Source organism: Myotis nattereri (assembly GCF_964212035.1).
Source record: "Myotis nattereri genome assembly, chromosome: 7".
Classification (NCBI taxonomy): Eukaryota; Metazoa; Chordata; class Mammalia; order Chiroptera; family Vespertilionidae; genus Myotis; species Myotis nattereri.
The window spans coordinates 6,786,909-6,810,225 of NC_138082.1; the positions used below are offsets into that span (position 1 = coordinate 6,786,909).

The 23,317-nt window shown below is 50.0% G+C and overlaps 1 protein-coding gene across 1 annotated transcript in view; it reads right to left on the bottom strand.

Annotated features, from left to right (window-relative positions):
- ANKRD44 (ankyrin repeat domain 44) overlaps window positions 1-22,376 on the bottom strand; it is a 221,194-nt gene extending 198,818 nt beyond the window's left edge. The window contains exon 1 of the mRNA XM_081095598.1: window positions 22,218-22,376. Within this exon, the coding sequence (XP_080951724.1) occupies window positions 22,218-22,244 (27 nt within the window). The 5' untranslated portion in view covers window positions 22,245-22,376. The remainder of the gene's footprint in view (window positions 1-22,217) is intronic.
- Window positions 22,377-23,317: the final 941 nt, after the last annotated feature.

The window sequence follows — 23,317 nt, forward strand, 5'->3', positions numbered from 1 at the left end:
TCCTCTCCCTTCCTCTCTGAAATCAGTAAAAATATATATATTTTAAAAATAAATAAATAGATAAATAAAATAATAATTAAGAGACTTGGCCTGTCTGTCCATCTCAGGCATGCCCCCATCACACGTTCCTGCAAAATAAACCCTGGTGGAACAGATTACAGAAAAGGGAAACAGACCCCCACGTGTGACTGAGAGAGAACCCATACATTAGAGAAATCAATAAAATTATAATAGTATCAGATTCTGCAAGAGTGGAGATTTCGGTGTGGTCACCGCTGACAAAATCAAGGCCTCCGGTTTTATCACTGAGCGCTGGCGGAAGGAATTCAGCCCTTTCATCTCCCACACCAGTGCCTGGGTCTCGGTTCTGACCCTGGGCGAGTCTGACAGCGCTGCACCCCAACGTTACAGCAAAGGAGCAGGCTGGCCAGCTGGGCACAAGGAGGAGAGCACTGCCACTGGCCACTGGAGCTGGTCCGCGGCCAGTCACTGGCTGCTCCACAGGAGTCTCCATGATACTAACAGCCCTACCCGGTTTGGCTCAGTGGATAGAGCATCGGCCTGTGGACTGAAGGGCCCCAGGTTCGAGTCCGGTCAACCAATGTACCTTGGTTGCGGGCACATCCTTAGTAGGAGGTGTGCAGGAGGCAGCTGATGGATGTTTCTCTCTCATTGATGTTTCTAACTCTCTATCTCTCTCCCTTCCTCTCCGTAAAAAAATCAATAAAATATATTTTTAAAAAATAAATAAAGTCAGTATCCTTTCCAAACCACTTTTCCTCAACGGAGTCCGGTTCCACCTTGCCATGCAATTAAGCATATTTCTGTTTAATACAATTTCTCTCCATCTGAGAGCAATCCCTTTGTATGCAATCCAAAGATCTCCCTAAATGCCATCAAAATGGCAACCAAAGTTGGCTTCAGAATCCTTCAAGCGGTTCCTAAGGATGAAAAGAATTTCTTTCTACTTCCTCCAACTTAACCTTTTTCATACTACTCTGTATTTCTCCCAGAAATATTTAACTTGATTTTAAACACTGCAAAGCTCTCTGTTCCTATGAAGCTGAACACGTGTGAGAAGCATGAAAAGGCCACAGACTGGGAAATCGCTAAGATCCCCTAAAATTCCAAATGCCCTTCATCCTATTACATCCTTTTTCAGAAGAACCTATCCAACCGTATGACATGCGGGCAAAGGCAAAGCTGTGGAGACAATAATGAGGTCAGGGGCCCGGCTAGCGTGGCTCAGTGGTTGAGCCTCGACCTATGAACCAGGAGGCCACGGTTCCATTCCAGGTCAGGGCACATGCCTGTGTTGCAGGCTCCATCCCCAGCAGGGGGCATGCAGGACACAGCTGATCAATGATTCTCTCTCATCACTGATGTTTGTCTCTCTCCCTCTCCTTCTTCTTTGAAATCAATAAAAATATATTAAATGATAATTTTTAAAAGATCAGAGGTTGGGGGAGGGAGGAGTGAATAGGCAGAGCTCAGAGGGTTTTCCGGGCAGTGAAACTACTCTGTATGATGGTATCATGGTGGATACATGCCATTAACTATTTGTCAAGCCCCAGAGAAGGTACAACATCAAGAATGAACGCTATTGTGAATTATGGACTCTGAAGGACAATGATGAGTCGATGGAGGTTCATGGATTCTGACACACATGCTGCTCAGGTTCCAGGTGAAGGCAGTGGGGAGGGTGGAGAGGGGCGGGCAGTGTAAGGAAACTCCATACTGTCTGCTCAGCTTTGCTGTGAACCTAAAACTTCTCTACACAATAAGATCTATTTTTTAAAATAATTATAGCACTAGATGTCCTAAATAACGTAGAAGTATATATCCTCCAACAGAAAAAAAATGGATACAGCAGTTGAGGAAGAGGTTAAATCTCCCGCAGCCAGAAAAGGAAAAGTGCAAGAAGCAGCCGCTATCTGTGGGGCCTGCCTGTGACGTCACAGAAGGCTTGGCAGAGAGGACGTGTCTCTGTTTGGTCTAGACATGAGCGAGAGGAACCAGCCGCACCGGCATCGGATTCCAGCATCCTCTTCGGAGAACCACTGTTGATGCTGGTGGAACACTCCCAGAAAAGCCAGGCAAATCCGTTCACCGTGCACATTCAAATGCACCTCGTTGTGGATTTTACATCTGGGGTCTCACCTCTGGTTTTGTAACGTATGCAGATACGGTATCTATTTTCAGTTTAAGTGGCAGTCAGATGGGCTTCCGCAAGCCACTGGTTTGCCAAGCATCCATTATAAAAGCAGAATCAGCATCTTTCAAGATAGAAATCAGCTTTCAAATACACAGAATTCTAATTTAAATTTAAAATCTAATGAGAAACAGCAATCCTCACCGCCCGCTCCTATCCGACCAGTTGCACAGAGTGGAATAGAAGGAGGGCCACATAGGGGTCTGATTCGACATATCTGAGAGGACATCGCCTGGGCACCAAATACAGTTTCAAATGTTGGCGCAATACGTTGTCTGAACATTCACACACACACAACCAACTTTCCATCAAGTATCGACTCACTAGAACAGTCCGACAGAGACACAGACACCATGAAAGAAATGTTATTTGGCTTCATTAATTGAAGATATTTTAAGTGAGACTATATGTAAAGACATTATAGATCCCTCTACTTTCCTTCAAATGTTCAAGTCTTACGAAATAGAAACAGACCCATAGACACAGAGAACAGACTGACAGCTGTCCGCGGGGAGGGGGGGGGCTGAGTGAAAGGGGTGGAGGGAGGTTGGGGTAAACGTTGCCAAGCGGCTCTTGAGCATCCTGAGGGGGCCAGCGTGGCCCTCCCTTAGGCCACCCCGGGTCAGTGATAGGATCACCTTCTGTGCCCTTTGGGACTGAGCCAGATACTCTAACCAAGAACCCACAGTAACAGTGATTTCCTATGCAAGTCTTTCCAGAGCTGCCCCAGGGAAAGCCAGTTTAAAATCCTGCAAATATGGGGGGAAAATGATAACCAAACATCCTCCTGTACTATTTCCTTGACTGGGGTGGAGGGTGGTAGGGCTGTTAAAGGGCTATTCATGTCCTGACACACTGAGCTCTCAGCCACACACTTCTTGATTACACATATTTAACAAAGTCCAAGAAAAAAAATCCACCAAAACACTTGTCACTATGTTCTCCCACCAATCTTTTTAACCAGGGCTATTTATGTAACAAAAATTAATCACGTTTTCCTGCCTGTCTTCAAAGATTCCAGGAGGAAGAAAGAAAGTAAACAGTACAAGACGGGGAAGGATGGTGAGAGAGGAGAAAACACAGCAGCAGAAACTGGCAGCGGATCATTCATTCATCTATTCACCGGTTACTACTAACCTACCAGGAGGCTAACCAGGGCCCTGCATTGGGGCGCCGGGTAGCTCAGTTGGTTAGAGAGTCCTCTCGATACACCAAGGTTTGGGGTCCAATCTCCGGTCAGGGCACACACAAGAATCAACCAATGATGCCCAGCTGGCATGGCTCGGTGGTTGAGGGTTGACCTATGAACCAGGAGGTCAGAGTTCAATTCCCGGTCAGGGCACATGCCCAGGGTGCGGGATCGATCCCAAGTAGGGAGCATACAGGAGGCAGCCCATCATTGATGTTTCTATCTCTCCCTCTCCCTTCCTCTCTGAAATCAATAAAAATATATATTTTAAAAAGAATCAACCAGTGAACGCATGAATAAGTGGAACAACAAATCAATGTTTCTTTCTCTTTCCCTCTCAAATCAATATTTTTTTTAATTTTTAAATTAAAAAGCAGGGGTGCTGCCCTAACCAGTTTGGTTCAGTGGACAGAGTGTCCTGAAGGGTCCCAGGTTTGATTCCAGCCAAGGGCACGTACCTCAGTTGCAGGCTCGATCCGGGGCCCTGGTTGGGAGCATGTGCTGAGGCAATCAATGGATGTCTCTCTCTCACATCGATCTTTCTCTCTCTCCGTCTCTCCCTCTCCCTTCCACTCTCTCTAAAAATTAATGGAAAAATATCCTCCAATGAGGATTAACAAAAGAGGGGGAAAAAAGTAGCGGTGGAAACATTTTCCCCTTTAAGGGAAGAGCAAATAAATGGCTTAGCTCCAACCTTTTTAAGTCACATGCTAATCAGGGGGCTAAAAACGGATTAAAACCAGAAGTGAGAGGCTCAGGGAAGATGCTCACCCCTTCCATGAAGAAGAAAAATGAAAGTGCTCACTAAATCCAGCTGCAACAGACACGTCTAGTGACTGGGCAGTTCTGTGACAACGTTCCCTTCGGACAGTAACTCCAGCGACTTCTCCCGAAGTTCTAAAAAAAAAAAACAGGCCATAACCGGTTTGGCTTAGTGGATAGAGCGTCGGCCTGCGGACTGAAAGGTCCCAGGTTCGATTCTGGTCAAGGGCATGTACCTTGGTTGCAGGCACATCCCCAGTAGGGGGTGTGCAGGAGGCAGCTGATCGATGTTTCTCTCTCATCAATGTTTCTAGCTCTCTATCTCTCTCCCTTCCTCTCTGTAAAAAAAATAAAAATAAATAAAAAAGAAAACAGCGCACACTGTGGAGGCATTTGGGGGTGAGGGCGTGGGAAAGCCTTAGTATTTCAGCGCTATTATCAGTTGCAAGTGTCTTCAAACAAGAAGGCAGGGCCACAGCCTTCCGTACGTGTATCCCAAATACTTCACCCGAAGGGGAACCGTGAGGCAACGCCCTTGGGACCTGAACTCAATGGGCTCCCTCTTCTAGACCAACTCAGAAGTGGGCGATAACGAAGATGACATGATACGTGAACCACGTAATTACCCGGGCGGCAGACCAGTATTCCATCACCGGGTGTTTACACGGTGCTTCAGCTGTACCTAAATATAACCGGAGAAATGACATGTGATTCTACAAGTGCTCAGTAGGTTAGAGCGTCGTCATCCCGATATGCCAAGGTTGCAGGTTCGATCCCTGGTCAGGGCACGTACAAGAATCAACCAGCAAATGCATAAATAAGGGGAACAACAAATTTCTCTCTCTCTCTCTAAAAACCAGTCAATAAATAAATAAGTGAAGGCAAATGAAAAACCAAGAGCTCTGCCCCCACTAAGAGCCAACAAGCTAGTTAAGCACTGGCTTCGGTTTTCCCCTCTGACAAGTGGGGATTCCAGCGTCCGCCCTGTCTCCCCGGTCATTGGTGATATTGTCAGGAAATGGGGCAGGTTTTCGACAGCGGAGGTCCTGAGTCGTCGTTTTCCAAAGTCACGTCCTACATGAGTTCCTTTACAAGCCTTCTTTATCCACAGTGTCTCAGTCCTGAATCTCTCTCTCTCTGGAAGGTCAGAAGAGAAAAAGGGAGCTACCTTTTTAGATGAAGGATGACATGTGTTGCCTGACCTCCCTTCTGCCCCTCACTAACCAGTTCAAGATGCCCATCTTCTCCCAAGATCAAAAGGCACTCCAGGCCGAGAAGGAGTTTAGAATAACTCAGGGGGCTCTGGACGAGCAAGAGGGGGCGGCCGATGCTCTTCATAGTTACAGGGACGTGAACACCGGAAACCACACACACAAGCTCCCTCTCTTTCTCTCCCTTTTCCTCCCTCCCCGCCCCCCAAACCTATAACTCACACAGAAATTACCACACTTGGCTTCAGAACTTTCTAGAATAATGAGAAACATTAGGTGACTAGATACGACTGATATTCATTTTTAACTTTATCATTTCCATCTGTATAATTAAGTGTATCTTTAAAGATGTATTTGTTTAAATTGACTCCCCATAAACTTAAAGCCACTTCCATCCCCATGACAACCTAGAGCAGTGATGGCGAACCTTTTGAGCTCGCCGTGTCAGCATTTTGAAAAACCCTAACTTAACTCTGGTGCCGTGTCACATAGAGAAATTTTTTGATATTGCAACCATAGTAAAACAAAGACTGAGATTTCTGATATTTATTTTATATATTTAAATGCCACTTAACAAAGAAAAATCAACCAAAAAAAATGATTTCGCGTGTCACCTCTGACACGCGTGTCATAGGTTCGCCATCACTGATCTAGAGTCTCGACTCAAAAAAACGAAAAGTAGTATTTTTAGCACACACTCGGAAATACGGAGGCTTCCGTTTGGCTCTCAGATGGAAGAGGAAAAGCCGTCCTCCCACCCTGGCTCGCTGAGAGCGGCGAAGGTGCGTTTTCATTGTTCCTGAGTCCACATCTGGAGCTCACGAATCCCGTTTAAAAGGCAAATGATTTAAAACATAAACACGTGGCTTCCTTCTCTACAGTGATTCCTAGAGGGATCGGAAAAAACCTGAATACAAACAAACTATTGTTTTAAAGAGGATTTTTTAAAAAAAAAAAAAAAAAAAAAGTAAAAGCACACCGTAAAAGCTAACTAAGCTTCTACTTTCTCCTGGAGAAAATAATAGAAGCAAGAATTCCCCCTCAGTCCAATTGACCTAGGTCAAGTGCAGCTTAGGTAACACTCAGGCTATCAGAGTGTGCACCTCAGTCTCTGAGGCCGTGGCCCCCCGTCTGGGCTGGGTTAGAGCAGCAGTTGACAATCTTTTTCTTGAAAATGCCAGCGAGTATTTTCAGCTTTGAGGGACATACAGGAGAGCAGCCACGCGCGTTACGTAAGGAAAGGACGGACGCTGTGCACTGATACACTTTTATGTATCCACACTGAAATTGGAATTTCACATCATTTTCATCAGTCTCAAAAGATTGTTCTTTTGATTTCTTTCAACCACTTAAAAATGTAAAAACTGCTTTTAGGCCACATAAACCCCCTACACTGGTTGTGAGGTTTCTGTCGGGGGGGGGGGGGAGGGGGGCGCGGGGGGAGGGAGCTGGGGGGAAGGGGTCCCCCCGAAGGCTGGCCTGGCCACCGGAGGCCTGAGTCCTTCCAGCCTCCTGGGTACACAGCTCTGGTCATTTCTCTTCCACTTAAGTACAACCTCCACTCTGGCTCTTCCCATCCTGGAACTCCAAGAAATAGAATCAGTGTGGCTCAAGAGCAGTGATCAACATTATTCAAAATTATTTTAGCCCAGCCAGTGTGTCTCAGTGGTTGAGCATCAACCTATGAACCAGGAGGTCACAGGTTCAATTCCTGGTCAAAGGCACATGCCCGGCTGCAGGCTCGATCCCCAGTGTGGGGTGTGCAGGAGGCAGCCGATCAATGATTCTCTCTCATCATTGATGTTTCTCTCTCTCCCTCTCCCTTCCTCTCTCTGAAATCAGTAAAAACCTATTTTTAAAAGTAAATCATTTTAAAGAACAGTCTAGTGGGGAATACCAATTCAGCTTAAGGTTCAAGAGCATCTGTACATGCACCTCAAACGTAATGCGGTCAACCTCCCTCCCACTCCTAGCTCCTTCTCCCTTTTTTAAAAAGTACGTATGTTTCTCTCCTCCTATTTTTCTTTCTTTATTCTACTCAGGTTTTTCATGTTCATTTTTCTGTGACCCTTTTTCTTTTGCCCTCCACCTTAGCTGGGTACAACCTCGCCCTGAAATACATTTTAGAATTAAAGTACACATACGTATCCAGGCATGTTTAACCAACCTCCTCTTTCAACAGCACGCTATAATTTTAAGAGAAAAAAGACTCCAAATTAAAATGGCTTTTTACAAAGGATCCTTCCTCTGACTTTTTTAATCACTTTTTTTTTCCAGAGAAATTTATGACTTTCTATATTCATTCACAGACTCACTCAAGGCTTGAAATTTTACACCAGTGTTTTTCAGAAATTCTGCCCTGATGATTTTGTTGTGAAAATTGCTCTAGCAACTATCTTGCTCTTAGACACTTCCTCAAAAAGACGTGGTTTTATACTTCTGTGAAGAGGAAGTGGCCTTCTTACAACTCGTTTTCAGTTCTTTCTGACAACTTAGGTCAAGGATGACTGCAAACTCCTCAGAATTTTTTCCACACACATTTATTCTTCAGTCAAATTAACTGAGTCAACTGGTTTGTTAAAATCAAAATGAACGAGAAATGCCCCTCTTCAAATTGTAGGAAGCAAAATGCTGTAATTGTGGTTTTTTAATGCTACAATTCAAACCAAAGTACAGAGATTTCACACAAAAATAAAACAAGCAGGGACACCTCCTACCAATGTTGTCTAAGCTAGAGAGAAAGAAGGCCTGACAAATGGACATAAATTGAAAACAAAAAAATAATAAAAACCATATCCTCATAGAGCTGAAATTGACCCTAGATAACTAGCCTCTTTTTTTAAATATTTTTTTATTGATTTTTTTACAGAGAGGAAGGGAGAGGGATAGAGAGTTAGAAACATCGATAAGAGGAATACACTGATCACCTGCCTCCTGCATGCCCCCTACTGGGGATGGAGCCCGCAACAAAGGTACATGCCCTCGACCGGAATCGAACCCGGGACCTTTCAGTCCATGGCGCTCTATCCACTGAGCCAAACCCGTCAGGGCAATAACTAGCCTCTTTAATTTGACAAGTGAGGAACCAACTAGAGATTCAAGGACTATTTATTGCGTGCCTACCACGGGCCATTTGCTGTACAAAGACTTTTCTTTTTCCCACATGATGGTCACAACTTCCCCACAAAGCAATTACTGTGATACCCATTTTACAGTCGAGGCAAGTCGTGTCTCAGGAAGACACAGGCCATGAGAGCACAGATGTGACTATAGTCCAGACCTCCAAGCATCACTTCAGTCTTCTCGTAACCATGCCACTCCCATGTAGTACTTCGGGAAATGGTTCAGTAAGATGCCACGATATTTTAAAATATTAAATATATAGTGATAGAGTAACCGGGGGCCTTGATATAAGACTGCTTGCTAGCCCTAGCCGGTTTGGCTCAGTGGATGGAGCATTGGCCTGCAAACTGAAGGGTCCCCGGCTCGATTCTGGTCAAGGGCACATGCCTGGGTTGTGTCTTGATCCCCAGTGGGGGGCGTGCAGGAGGCAGTCGAGCAATGATTCTCTCTCATCATTGATGTTTCTATCTCTCTCTCTCCCTCTCCCTTCCTCTCTGAAATCAATAAAAATACATATATAAAAAAAGATTAAAAAAAGAAAAGACTGCTTGCTAAAAAGCAGAGCTCCTCAAAACAAGACTATTTCTCCTTGGCTGCTAAGAAGAGGAGCATCAGCAACTGAATGTCACACTTGCCTCAAGGACCGCAAGGAATATTTATACTGTGTCGCCAAAGTACCTAAAATCCCCGGCACAGGCTTCTACATTAGTCGTGACAATATCACGGACTCAGGTAGCGGCTGGCCACTTCTCCAGCTTACAGTCTACTCTTACTGGTAATCCGGATTCCATTCAATAGGACAGGGAAGAGTGTCACACTCGTAGGAATCAAGGGCGGCGTTTCAGCTGCCGGACACAGCACTGAAATCCGAGGGTGCAGCCACCAACACCCACTTCCTGTCAGGTAAAAAGAGAGGCGTGGCAGCCGGGCCCTTAACATTGAGACCTTATACCTGCTCACTGTCTCTATTTAGAAACGACCCAGTTTAGATAGAAACATGGTTAGAAAGTTAATGTAACAGTGATTTTTGGCAACTCTAATATGCAAACTCCCCCGGAGACAGCTTACAATGAAATGGGTCACAAGAAGAGCCAAATCTAGGTTTTCCTAACGGCAGACAAGACACCATTTTCAGGCAGATGCTCAAATACCGGACTTGAGTTATGAGAGCTACTTAAACTACATCAACAGATGGGTGAACCTCACAACTAACTCAGAACATACTCTGTAGGCAACAAAACTAGCAGAATTGTGTGCTTTTCTGACCAAAAGGAATCTAATGTTTTCGGAAAGAGGGCCTGGCCCTGTGCGGGCCATCTAGGCCAGCTGGTAGTGTGTGGGTTCTTGGCTTTGTGTAAGAAAGATTTCACAGCGCGAGTCCAGGTGGACGTTTAAAGCTGGGGACAGTGAAACCGGGGGGGGGGGGGGGCGGGGGGACCTGAGACAGTGGGGCGTTAGAAGGGCCACAGAGACAGCAGGAAGAGGTGAAGAGTTAGAGAAGTCCCTTCCAGAAACAGTGAGTCACTGGTGTTTAGGTGCCCTGGGCAAATGCTAAGGTTTTGTGGTTTTGTTTTTTTGTTTATAAGATAAGAACTCTTTTCAAACATAGCTACCCTTCCATATTCATCAAATATCCAATCAGCATTCAAATATCTCCAATTCTCTCAGAGAAGTATCTTTCAAGTTTGTTTGGATCAGAATCCAAATCTACTCATTTGAATTAGTTTATGTCTTCTCATTTAATCTATATTTTCTCCTCCATCTTTTTTTTTTCTTGTAATTGACTTTTTTAAAAAATGAGATCATTTTTTCTGTAGATTCCCAATAGTCTGGATTTTTTTAAGTAATTTTTTATTTAAAAAGATTTAGCACTAGCCAGTTTGGCTCAGTGGCTAGAGCGTCGGCCTGGGGACTGAAAAGTCTCGGGGTTTGATTCCGGTCGAGGGCATGTACCTCGGTTGCAGACTCAATCCCTGGCCTTGGTCTGGGCACGTGTAGAGGCAACCAATCAATGTGTTTCTCTCACATAGATGTTTCTTTTCTTTTTAAAAAAAAAATATTTTTATTTATTTCAGAGAAGAAGGGAAAGGGAGAAAAATAGATACATCAATGATGAGAGAGAATCACTGATTGGTTGCCTCGTACTAGGGACCGAGCCAGAACCTGGGCATGTGCCCTGACCGGGAATTGAACCATGACCTCCTGGTTCATAGGTCAACGCTCAACCACTGAGCCACCCGGGCCGGGCTCTGAAGACTGTCTTAGTAACTACCCATCTCTGGATCCCTGTAGTCCCTATCGGTACGCAAATGCTGTCTAACCTGCACTCTGCCTGTTTGAAAGCTGTTTCGTATGTCACGTGTATCAGTAAAGACGTGACGGGTCCTTCCATGCACAGGACACGCAATAGTCTCTCTAACAAGACCATGAGCTCCAGGAGGGAAGGGCCTCCTGTAATACTAGCTCAGGGGGCCAGAAGCGCCACAGCTCAGAATGCCCACCTTGGAGTCGACCTTGCCCACACGTGAATCCCAGAGACCTGTGACCCTGAGTGAATTACTTCATCTCTCAATTCTCATTTTCCTGTGAATGGAATGACGGCCACTCTCTCACAGAGATGTTAGGGTTAAAGCACATCAAGTGTGAGTATTGTCTTGTCTCCTCATTCGCAGTCCTCCATGTGGCTTCTGACTATTTTAGTTGTCCCCGTTCTTACCTGTCCTTACCCGTTTTGGAAAGAGGGGGAGCAGAGGGCTCCAGCAGGGTCGTTGCCATGGAGATGGAGTTCATTCAACACTCCTTGAATGCCTAAGTACCTAGGAGATCCACCTTGCCATGGGTGTGATGTCCCTTCCCATAATGTATAGGATGAACACCTCCCTTTCCCTAGCGTCACCCCAAAATTTCCCCTGGGAAGAAATGGAACTTGCTCAGAACTAACTACAGTGCTAACCCATCCCCACCACCAAAAGCTCAACTTCAAAAGCGAGGAATATAACCAGAAACGAAGACAGGATGTGATCTTTGATCTTTCGATGGGGCAGAAATTTTTCTCTGAATTTTCCCTAATTGGAAATGCTGTATTCCAGTATACAGATGAAAGCTCTGTTTACAGAAGTGTTTCCCTTTTTTTTTTTTTTTTTGGTCTGAGCACCTCCTGAGTAAAAAGCATTTGAACCTGTACATACACACATACATATTTACTTGTCACTTAACAAATATTAATTGAGCATTTCCTATGTGCCCCTTACTATTCTGAGTGCTGAAGATACAGAGGGATTGAACCAAGGCTAACACAACAATAATAAAGACCTCTGCCTGGTGATTTGTATCTCTCCTACACGTAAGTTGTTTTGGTGTTTTTTTTAAAAAAAAAAAAAAGGATGAAAAATATGGTGTAAGGGATATGTACTGTGGAGAAAAAATAAAGAAAAGGGAACAGAGAATGTAGAGTGGGCATTTTAAATAGAGAGGCCAGAGAAGCACTCACTGAAAAGGTAACATTCGAGTAAAGATCTGAGAGTGAGAGTGGACCACGTGTGCATCTGGGGAAGTCTCACAGGCAGCGGGAACAGCAGGGTGTACACCTGGCATGTTCAGTGAGGAGGCCCGTGAGCTGTGCCAAGGAGCCAGGGAGGCAGTGGAGGAGGCACGGCGGGGCAGGTGAGTGGAGGAGCTCCATGACTGGGTTTTACTCTGGGTGCGATGGGAGGGTTTTGGATCAAGAAGCAGCACGAGCCCTGGTCGGTGTGGCTCAGTTGCTTGGGCATCCATCCCATGCACTAAAAGGCTGCAGGTTCGATTCCCAGTCAGGGCACATGCCAGGCTTGTGGGCTCGATCCCCAGTAGGGGTGTGCAGGATGGATGTCTTGCTTTCACATCAATGTTTCTCTCTGCCTCTCCCTTCCTCACTCCCTAAAAATAAAAATCTTTTTTTTTTAAGTGGCATGTCCTGAGATCCATCACTCTAAGTAGAGTGGAAGGGCCAAGACTGGATGGGGAGGACTTGTCAAAAGGCCGCTGCAATATCCCAAGTAGCAGTTCGGCCAGGTGGTAAAAAATGGGAAGTAGAGCTAAGAGAAGTTCACAATACTGGTGTATTGTATAAAAAAGTTAACGGGGTTTTTTAAAGAAATCTGAATCCTACATTTTCTTTCCCAAACTCAATAAGCCATCTTGCTCACCCCTGGGACAGAAGCGACCCTCTCTTTTAGAGACCGCTGTTTCACCATGATTGGTTGGTTGACTGGTCCCAGCTGACCTGAATTTCTGCCTGGCTTTTTGTCTTGATACTTCTGCGCTCACTTCCTCTTTCTCTTCGTCTTGTCGGTCTCGGATACCAGAACAGGTTTCCTCCACAGGCCGAGCCTGACTACCCACACAGAGGCTGTTGACTGCATGTAGGAATTCCCTCCTTAAGAACGTTTGTGGCCCTGACCAGTTTGGCTCAGTGGATAGAGCGTCGGCCTGCGGACCGAAGGGTCCCGGGTTCGATTCCGGTCAAGGGCATGTACCTTGGTTGCGGGCATATCCCCAGTGAGGGGTATGCAGGAGGCAGCTGATCGATGTTCCTCTCTCATCGATGTTTCTAACTCTCTATCCCTCTCCCTTCCTCACTGTAAAAAATCAATAAAATATATTAAAAAAAAAAAAAAAAAAGAACGTTTGTGGTCTCTGTGTCGACTGCACCCAACCTCTGGGGCCCACCGTTGGGAAACAGACTTGCTAGACCCAGATGTGATTGTGGAGTTCCATAAAACATGAGCCTGGGGAGGACCCAGGCCATTTGCTAAAGCGGCACCTCTAAGGGAGGCCAAGGGGGGCTCCAGCACACCACGGAGCAGAACAAACACGGGGTCTGCAGGGTGTGCTCCCCTTGCTCTGAAATAGGCTCAGGGGGCTGTAAAAGGGGCACACAGAGAAAAGCCAGAGGGGCTCTGTGTGCCTAAAATGCAGTTCGTGGAGATCCCAGAAGATGACACCCTTGGGGAAAGTACCTTTGACCCCTAGGCAGAACTCCAGATGTGTTTCTCAGACCTGGTCAACGCTGAAGCTACTACCACCACACTGGGTGGGAACTCAGGAGTTGGTGGAAGGCAGGTACTATTTGAAACCAGATCCCATGGGTTGAGAAGGATTGACACAAGATATCTGGGGTGCTCTCTTAGAATGTCAGAGCTTGAAAGAATTTAGAGATATTTTACAGACAAAGAAACTAAGGCCAGGACTTTCCCAAAGCCAAACATATGACTATTAGAGAAAGAACCATGAGTAGAATACAAATCTTCTGATTCCCAATCCAGTGTTTTATATATCCTATCTAATAATAGAGAAACATGGTAATTAACCATAACTTCACTACCCTTCCCATTGGCTAATCAGCAAGATATGCAAATTAACTGCCAGCCAAGATGGCGGCCGGCAGCCAGGCAGCTGAAGCGAACATGAACATGAGGCTTGCTTACTCCAGTGATGGAGGAAGTCAACGTTCCCCGCCTGCCGCAGCTCAGCTCTGAGCTCCAGATGAAACAATGTTGCAATTATAGAACCTAAACAAACCCCAGAAACCTGCTTTCAGCCAGCACGGCCTCAGAGCTTAGAGCGGCCAGTGATGGCAACAGAGTTTCAATTATAGAATCTAAACAAACCCAGGTACCTGCTTTCAGCTGGCAACGGCCTCAGAGCTGGAGCCTGCTCTCAGCTCCAATGACAGCTATAGAAGGTAAATTAATCCCAGAATAAAAAAAAAAGAAAAAAAGGAGAGGCTGGGAGCTTCAGTCGCCCACCAGCCTGAAAACAGCCCTCAGCCACTCACCCAGACTGGCCAGGAACCCCAGTGGGGACCCCCACCCTGAAGGGGGTGTGACCAGCTGCAAACAGCCATCATCCCATCATCCAGGCTGGCCAGGCACCCAAGCAGGACCCCCATCCTGAGCCGGAACACCCTTCAGGGCAAACCAGCCGGCCCCCACCCGTGCACCAGGCCTCTATCCTATATAGTAAATGGGTAATAAGGAAACTGACCCTAACAGCAGAAAGACTGGGAATGACTGGTCACTATGACACACACTGACCACCAGGGGGCAGACGCTCGATGCAGAAGCTGCCCTCTGGTGGTCAGAGCGCTCTCACATGGGAGGAGCTCTGCTCAGCCACAAGCCAGGCTGATGGCTGCCAGTACAGCCGTGGTGGTGGGAGCCTCTCCTGTCTCCTCAGCAGCGCTAAGGATGTCCGACTGCAGTTTAGGCCTGCTCCCCGCTGGGAAGTGGACATCCCCTGAGGGCTGCCGGGCTGCCAGAGGGATGTCTGATTTCCATCTTAGGCCCAACCCCCCGGGAAGCAGGCCTAAGCCAGCAGGTGGTCATCCCCTGAGGGGTCCCAGACTGCAAGAGGGCACAGGCCGGGCTGAGGGACCCTCTATCCCCGCCGAGTGCACAAATTTTTGTGCACTGGGCCTCTAGTATATATATATATAAAACAGTAATATGCAAATTGACCGAACGACTGCTCAATCAGTGTCTATGAGATGCACTGACCACCTCTCGGTCCCTCCCCGCAGCCGGCAGGCTCTGATCGTCCAATGGCAAATGGGGAATCGGGGGTGGGTGGCAGTGGGGGGCGGGGCCAGCTGCTGGCAGCTGGGGAAGATGGCCCTGATCACAGGCCAGGCCTAGGGACCGTTACCTGTGCACAAATTTCATGCACGAGGCCTCTAGTTTTAAAATAAACAACAACAATGTAACACTGAAACCTTTAGAGGCCTCAGCTGCTCCCACCAACCTCTCTAATTATAGTAGGAGCTCTGAAGGTTCCCTTAGGGCAAAATGACCTCCTGGTATTAAGATCTTAGAAAGTTACACTGGGATTCTTATGATTCACGAGAGAGAAGTACAAAACCCAAGACACATGAAAACCAAGAAATTCAAGAAAACACTGGCTTCGTAAAGCCTGAAACAGCCCAAAGGTGGACCATGTACTTCTTATTCGCTTGGTCCAATTAAGAGAGTACTAGATGTCCTGTTTTCAAAGGATCCTTAAAAATCATGAATAGGATCATTTAAAAACTAGTCATGAATTATTCATTTCAACCTCTGGGGCTACCAACTTTTTCACAAGTAAAAATATTGATAAGAGAATGGACCTGTTCTCCCAACCTCTGCTGACAGACAGAAGGCAAATATGATGCTGGTTAACAAGTAGTAAGGGAACAATCAACCAAGCTCGACTTTGGGTGGTGGGCACACAATGCAATAGACGCATCATGTATCATAGAAATGTGCACCTGAAACCTACATAACCTTATTAACCAGTGTCACCCCAATAAACTCAATCTAAAAATAATAATAAAATAAAAACATCAGATTATTTATATTATATTTATTATATAATTTTTGTTATATAAAACTAATCTGTAAAATAAAATCTTGGATTACCTATAAAATAAAGGGATATTATTATTCAGGGCAGGAATCGTTTCCCAAATCATGGCCACTGGTTCATACCCTCTTCCGGAACAGGAAGTTAAGTGGCTGTTACCTGGAGAGCAAATTCGAGCGCATCTGCAAAGGCGCCCTCCGTGGCCACATGCGGGCGGAGGAGTCCCGCACACACCGCGGGGAGAGCAGGCCCCTCTGCAGCTCAGGCTGGGTCAGGGGGAGAGGGCGGGGCCCAGGCACCCACGGCATCCCGTCCAACCTCTTTACTTCACATCGAGCCACCTGAGGCCGGAGGTCATGTGATGTGTGAAGGGTTGGCTAATGCACGACGTCTGCCCATCTGCCTTGTGCCCAGGGCAAGCACTGGCTACCAGGCATCACACTCCCCCTCCTCAGCGGCAAGGCCCCTGACGTGATGCTCCTGCAGCCCCTCCGCCAGCGGCTCAGAACCCCTGTGCCAGACGGGAGCCGTCCTCCAGCTCTGGGCTTGCCCGTGGTCCTATCACCACCTCTGGATGCCCGCGCCGGGTACACCCGGCCGGAGGAGGGTGGCCAGTCTCCCGTCACACTGGCTCGCTGCTACTGCCAGGCCTGCGGCGGGCAGGCAGAGCCCCGCTGGTGCGGCCACGTGTCCATGTCCAGGGTTGCCTGGGCCGGCCCGGCTCGCACCTGCTCCCAGCTCACACCCTCATCATTCTCAAAAGTTGCCCCAGTTTGGATACACATGAGGTGGCCAACCAAACTCTGCGTAACGCCTAATCACCTACAAAACGCTTACATGTTTACTTGTTTGTTTCCTGAGCATCTGACGTGTCAGGAAAAAGAAACACTGAACCAGTCACCAGCAGTTTTCTCATCCAAAGGGACTCACTCTCAAGTAATACTGACACCACGTGGGCTTTGAAAGGGCCTGGGGGGGGGGGGGCGGTTGGGGGGCACTGCTCCTGCCAAGCTCTCCTATAGGCTGGGCTTCGATGGGAGGAGCTTAGGGGGAGACAAATGGGAGCCATCGCTGACACAAGTCTGAACCCAGAGGGTGATCAGATCTGTCATTCCTGACTGCATGTCAATTGTTTCACGTTATCCTTCAGCCCATACAACCTCACATGACATTGTTCAGTCCTGTTTCTGGCAGGAACAACTGGGCCTTTCTTGGGTTTATATTTACTCTCTGTTTAGAGGAAAAGAGGAAGTTAAAAACTTTTTTTTTTTCAAGTTTCAATCAGTTCAGGGCTAGACCTTATGTGCTGCTGCAGCCAACTGTTTATTTCAGAGAAGCATAAATTCCGTTTATTTGGAAAAGTCACTGGTCTAGACAGCACAGATACCGGCTCTGTGCTCAAGAGAAAAATACTGATACTGTCATGCAGAAAGGGAGACTTGTACCTGGCACCCTACACTGGAGACTAGAAGGAAATATATCCGGATGTCAAGAGGGGTTTTGTCTGAGTATAGAGACTTCAGAGGGTTTGAACTGTTTGTCTACCTTTCTGATTTTGTATAATGATTTAGTTTATATGCTAATCACCAAGGAAAAAAATCACCAAGTTACCCACCAACACCTCACTCCCCAGGGGCGGTGGTGGGGGGAGGAGGCTGACAGGTAAGCCAGGCCCAGGTCAGGTAGGAGGAGAAGCTCAGAGCAGCTCCTGACCTCCCAGGCCTGGGGCCCGCCCAGGTCTCCGAGGAGGGCAGGGTGCAGCTCACCCTGTGGCTCCCGGGAGTGAGACAGACACCCGTGGGTCCAGTGGCTGCACTGCCCTGTCAACTGTTAAAAGTACAGCCTTGTGGTTAGAGCCCCACCTCTGCCATCAAGGCTGCCAGGATAGGTGGACACCTCGCTGGCTCTCCCCTGGGTGTGTGCCCTTGGACACGTCCATTAGCCTCTCTGGTCCTGTTTTCTCGTCTGTAAAATAGGAATCACACTACAGTGGCTGTGGGTATTAAAAGAGATGATTCACAGCAAGGGCCCGACGTACAGTAAGATCAAGATCAATGTAAGCCATTATTAGGTCTCGGCCACGAAACACCAGTCCTCAAGTGCACTCCCCAAACCATGTGACTGGGTCCCCAAACAACTAGTGAACGTCAGAGAATAAAGCCTTTCTCTCCCCTCTTCTCCGCTGAAGGCAGGCCTGGAGCACAGTGTCTGCTGTGAGCCTGGTGCTCCAGGGAACGAGGGGGATGGGGCAGCCCAAGGAGGTGGCCAACAGGCCCAGGGCCCCACACTAGGGGCCAGAAACCCTGCCTTCCAAGTTGCAGGGATTCTCAATTCCTGCCACCGCCAGGGCTGCCAGCCACTGCCTTTGACAAGGAGATGAGTAACTCAAGTGTGAGCCTGGACTTGGCAAGGGGACAGCAAGCCAGAAGCCTCCAGGCAGGAGCGCCCAGCAGGGCCACCTGCTGAAACGGTTTGTCTGCAGGCAGCCCTCACGTGGAGGTGGCACTCCGCTGCCGCTGGCAAGTTCAGGTAGGAACAGTCGTGAACATTTCCCAGGTGCACATTTCAGAGGCCCGACGAACTTCCCATCTGACTTCAAAACTTTGAAAGTTTTAGGGGCCCAAGCTGAAGAGATGGCCTCACGCTTAAAGTCACTGCAGTGCTGCCCGGGCAGCGTGGCTCCATGGTTGAGCCTCGACCTAGGAACCAGGAGGTCATGATTCGATTCCCTTTCAGGGCACAGGCCCGGGTTGCGTGCAGCTCGATCCCCAGTGTGAGATGTGCAGGAGGCAGCCCATCCATGATTCTCTCTCATCACTGATGTTTCTCTCTCTCTCTCTCTCTCTCCCTCTCCCTTCCTCTATATGTGTGTGTGTTTAAATCACTGCAGTGCCTTAACTATGTGACATAAAGGGCAGCCCCCAAAAGTTCAACAGCAAATCAAATTGCAGAGATTTGCAGAGTTTCACGGCTCTCTTGAGTCAAAATGCATTACATTCATAAGTTAACAGAATTTTCTTCCCCAAACTTAAAATTACCTCGTTTTTTAAATCAAAGATATAAATAAACCGCCTGATGTCCATTTGGAGAAAATAATGACATGGCTGTATTCATTACAGGGGTGCGTGTGCTCCGTGCTCCTTACGGGACCACCCGCCCTGGCTTGCTTTAGCCCCAGAAGTCCCACGTCCTACAAAAAAACCTCCGTCCCTGCAGACAGGATGGGGGTCCCGCTGTCGCTGGAACATGATGTGTGTTATGTGCAGAGGAAAGCAGAGCAGACACAGTGACAAATGCAGAACTGCCAAATGCCAAGTTTGTTTGTAGCAACAGCTTCCAGTTCCTTCTCGTAGTAAAAAAAAGAAAACACCAAAAACTGAAAACCACACTTGCCACCCCCTCCCCCCTTTCTTCTCACTCTTCCAAAACAGAGCTAGGAAGGGAGTCCTCCTCCCGGGGTACCCCTGGATGGGGTGCAGGACTGACTGCTGAAGTGTGACCGCACAGCCCAGAGAGCTCCGGACCCAGCTTGGGCCGGACAGGAAATGTCAACCTCTATCCCTCCCACCTCAGGCCCGTTCAAAACAAACCCAGTCCACTTGTGATCTGGGTCATCCAGTGCAAGAATGTGTCCTCAAGCTCAAAATCCAAGAGGCTCGGCAAAAGTCAAGATTCACCACACACACACACAAACACACACACACACACACACACACACACACACACACACGCACGGCATTAAACAGATGAGGGAGGAGTCAAGAAAAGTCTGCGTTACAGATCGCTGGATGGAGAGCGAGGGACTCACTCCTCTACAAACTGTCGAGCAGGGACTTCACGCTGGCTCCCCACCCACAATGGTGGAGCCCAGCTCACGCAGGAGGCGTTTAAACCAAGGGTATTTCTGCCTCTGGTGAGGTTAGCAACCCGCTTCTAAGAACCTCGAGTTTCAAACTGAAAGGTAAGACTATATAAGGCAAGGAAGGTCACACACTTCCTGGACCCAAAGCCATGCGGAAACCACGGCTGCCCACCACCCACCCCACCCCACCCCACCCCACCCACCCCAACCCCTCTCGGCCAGCCTTCCTCTGGCTTTGCCCAGAAATCGGCTGGCAAGTTATAGGTGCCCTCAAGTCGTAGAACTCCTGGTCCTTTTCCACATCAGGCATCAATGGAACCACATGAAGGCTGTTCAGCTTTCTCTCCCTCCATAGTAATCCCACTTTGTTGGGGGAAGGGAGGTATGTATTCAGAAACACTTTAAAAGAGAAACATTTTGGAATGTCCTACTCTGATAAGTCCTGAAGAACAAGTCACTTTCTTTCTTGTAAGACCACGTCACATGCTTTTCACTAGCGTTGATATCGATTTAGAAGATGCGGCCTTCTGGTAACCCTTTCGACACATCCAATGGCAAGACAGGGGTGTCTTAACCTCCGCAGAAAGCACAAGAGTCTGGAAGGCAAGAGACAGATGTACTTCCCTTCTCCAGATCTGTTTCTTCATTTTAAAAATGAAGGATTAAAAAAAAAAAGGATAAATAAATAAATAAATAAATAAAAATGAAGGATTTGGGCTAAGATGCTCTCTCTTTTTTAAAAACATATTTTTACTGATTTCAGAGAGAGAGAGAAAGAGAGAGAAACATCATTAATGAGAGGGAATCATTGATGGGCTGCCTCCTGCACACCCCCTACTGGGAATGGAGCCAGCAACCCTGGCACGTGCCCTGACCAGAAATCCAACCAGCCACCTCTTGGTTCCTAGGTCCACCCTCAACCGCTCAGCCACGCCGGCCAGACAAAGACGGTCCTTGGGGTCCCTTACAACGACTCTAAAATTCTATGTGAAATTTTGTGAATGTGATAATAACAATGAGTCTTAGAAGTATTTTTTGTACTTTAAAGATTTAGGAATAACAGACAAGTACAGTGAGCAGCAGCATGTAGAGGCAAAGATGACAAGACCATGTCAGACTACAACTGGAAGATTTAAAACAAGCAAATGTCCAACAGTTGTCCAAGTCTGTGACCAAAAGGTGGGGGAAATCCTACTATCAGCTTACACACACTTTTAAATGCTCGGGACCCGCGGGGACAAGTCGGTTCACAATTACCAGCTGCTCCTCCTGCTAAATTTAACGTGCATTTTAATTCAGTGGTCTCTTCCCTGCAGGGGGGGGCGGGGGGGGCGGTGAATACTTAGGGGAAGCAAACCGAAGCGTTGACTCTAAAAGGGGGGCAGGAGAGCACATCATTGCGGTGGCACTGCATTTAAGTCCAGGCCGTTCTTCGGGGTGGGACACCGGCTGGGGAGGCACCAGGTGCAGCCACTGGGGAGGTGGGAGCGCGGGGAATGCTCCGCCGGGCGTCAGGGCTGCCGGGCCCCAAACCCATGTCCCTGCACCACCCACGAACAGACAGCAAGGGCGGGGGAAGCGAGCTGTTTCTTTTTTCCGTGGAAGGAGCTGCGAGGAGTTGGGTCCTGCAACTCTGGTTGGGCGCCCGTGAGTGTCCGCGTGCTGAGAGCAACAGGGCCCGCCGAGGCGAGGCGCTTCCACCCCACGGACGGACCCACAGCGAGGGCTGCCCACGAGTCAGCACACAGACCCCCTCCGCACGCCAGGCTCCGCGCTGCCTGCGGCTCAGCCGGGCCAGCAACCAGGCTGATGGGCACAGGCCGGGGCAGCACCCCCCACCCCCCGCTGTGCGCGGGGCCCACCTGGACTCCACTGCCCCGCGGAGGGGTGGGTCCGAGCCCAGAGGGCCGCGTCCAGGGTCCCCATCGCGCGCCGCGCACACAGCCCCCGGGCAGCTGAAGAGGAAGTCAGGCTGTCATGTCAAACGGCTGGCGACAGCTGACACCGAGCGCGCGGCGTGGGCCGGGCCGGGGCTGCGCTCGGGGCAGGGTCCCGGGCCGCGACGCTTCTCCCGCTCCGTCCAGCGCCCCCCTCCCGGCGGCGCGGACCGGCCAGCCCTCGGCGCACCGGCCGGCGGGGCCCTGGCTGCGCAGCAGGCGACGAGCCGGAGCCGCAGCCGGAGCCGGAGCCGCGCCGCGAGCCTCCCATCCCCCTGCGCAGCGGGTCCGGGGACCGCACAGCCGCGCGCCCCAGCCCTCCGGCCCCCGGTGCGCCGGCGCCCAGCCCCTCCCCGAGCCCAGGCGCAGTTCCGACGGCCCGGGCAGCGCCGCGCGGGGGACGGAGCCGGAGCCGGAGCCGGAGCCCGAGCCGGAGCCCGAGCCGCCGGCAGGAGCAGGGCGGCCGCACGCCCGCCCCTCGCGGAGTAAACAGCCTCCGCCCCGCGCCCCTCCCGCCCGCCCGCCCGCCCGGCGCCGGCCCTACCTGGTCGCTGAGTTTGAGCACTGCCATCTTCCCTCCGCGCGCAGGTCCCGGCCCGCGGATGGCGCGCCGGGGCCGGGGAAGCGGAAGGGATCGCCAGGGGCCGGGCACAACCCGGTCCGAATTTGACAGCCTCCCCGGCTCCTCCTCCGCCGCCGCCCCGCCGCCGAGAGGCCGACACTGGCGATGGGGCCCGCGGCCGAGCCCGCCCGCCCGCCTTCGCACAGGAAGTACCGGCCGCCGCCGGCCCGGCCGCCACTGACATCACCGCGGCCTCCCGCCGCCGCCGGGCCGACGCTGCCTCCTGCCGCCCGCGCCGCGCCTCGCACCCGCGGCCCCGGCCCGCACCGCGCCCGCCCGCGCCCCGCACCTGCTCTCCGCGCCCGCCCGGCCCCGGAGCCGGGAGAGGCGCCCCCGGGGCTGCTCCTCATCTGCCCGGGATCCCGTCCCGAGGGGGCGAGAGAGGGTGCCGTTCGCGCGCCGCCTGCTTTACCTGGAGATGCGGCCCAGCCTGCCTCTCCCCCCAGCCTCCCTCTCCCCCCAGCCTCCCTCTCCCCCCAGCCTGCCTCTCCCCCCAGCCTCCCTCTCCCCCCAGCCTGCCTCTCCCCCCAGCCTGCCTCTCCCCCCAGCCTGCCTCTCCCCCCAGCCTGCCTCTCCCCCCAGCCTGCCTCTCCCCCCAGCCTGCCTCTCCCCCCAGCCTGCCTCTCCCCCTAGCCTCTCCCCCTAGCCTCTCCCCCAGCCTCTCCCCCAGCCTCTCCCCCTAATCTGAAGCCCAGCGGTCCCGCACTCCGCGGCGGCACCCCCCGGGGTCAGAGCCGTGGTTCCGATGCTCTTTGTTGCCCGTGGGGAGGCCCTGGGCACTGTCATTCCTTAGCAGGTGCCTGCCAGGCCCCGTGAGGAACGGGGGATGGGGCTCGGCCCTTCCACCTCGTCCTCCCTCTGCCTCCCTGCAGGACGCACACCCTCCAGCGCCAGTTCCCTCTGGGTTTGTTTTAGGGAAGGTGGGGGTGGCCCCGGGTCACTGCGGAAGAAAGGGGGGCCTGAATGGCCGCATGGATGGGGCTTTTGAGGGTTTCTACCTGTCCCGACTCGCCCATTTGTGC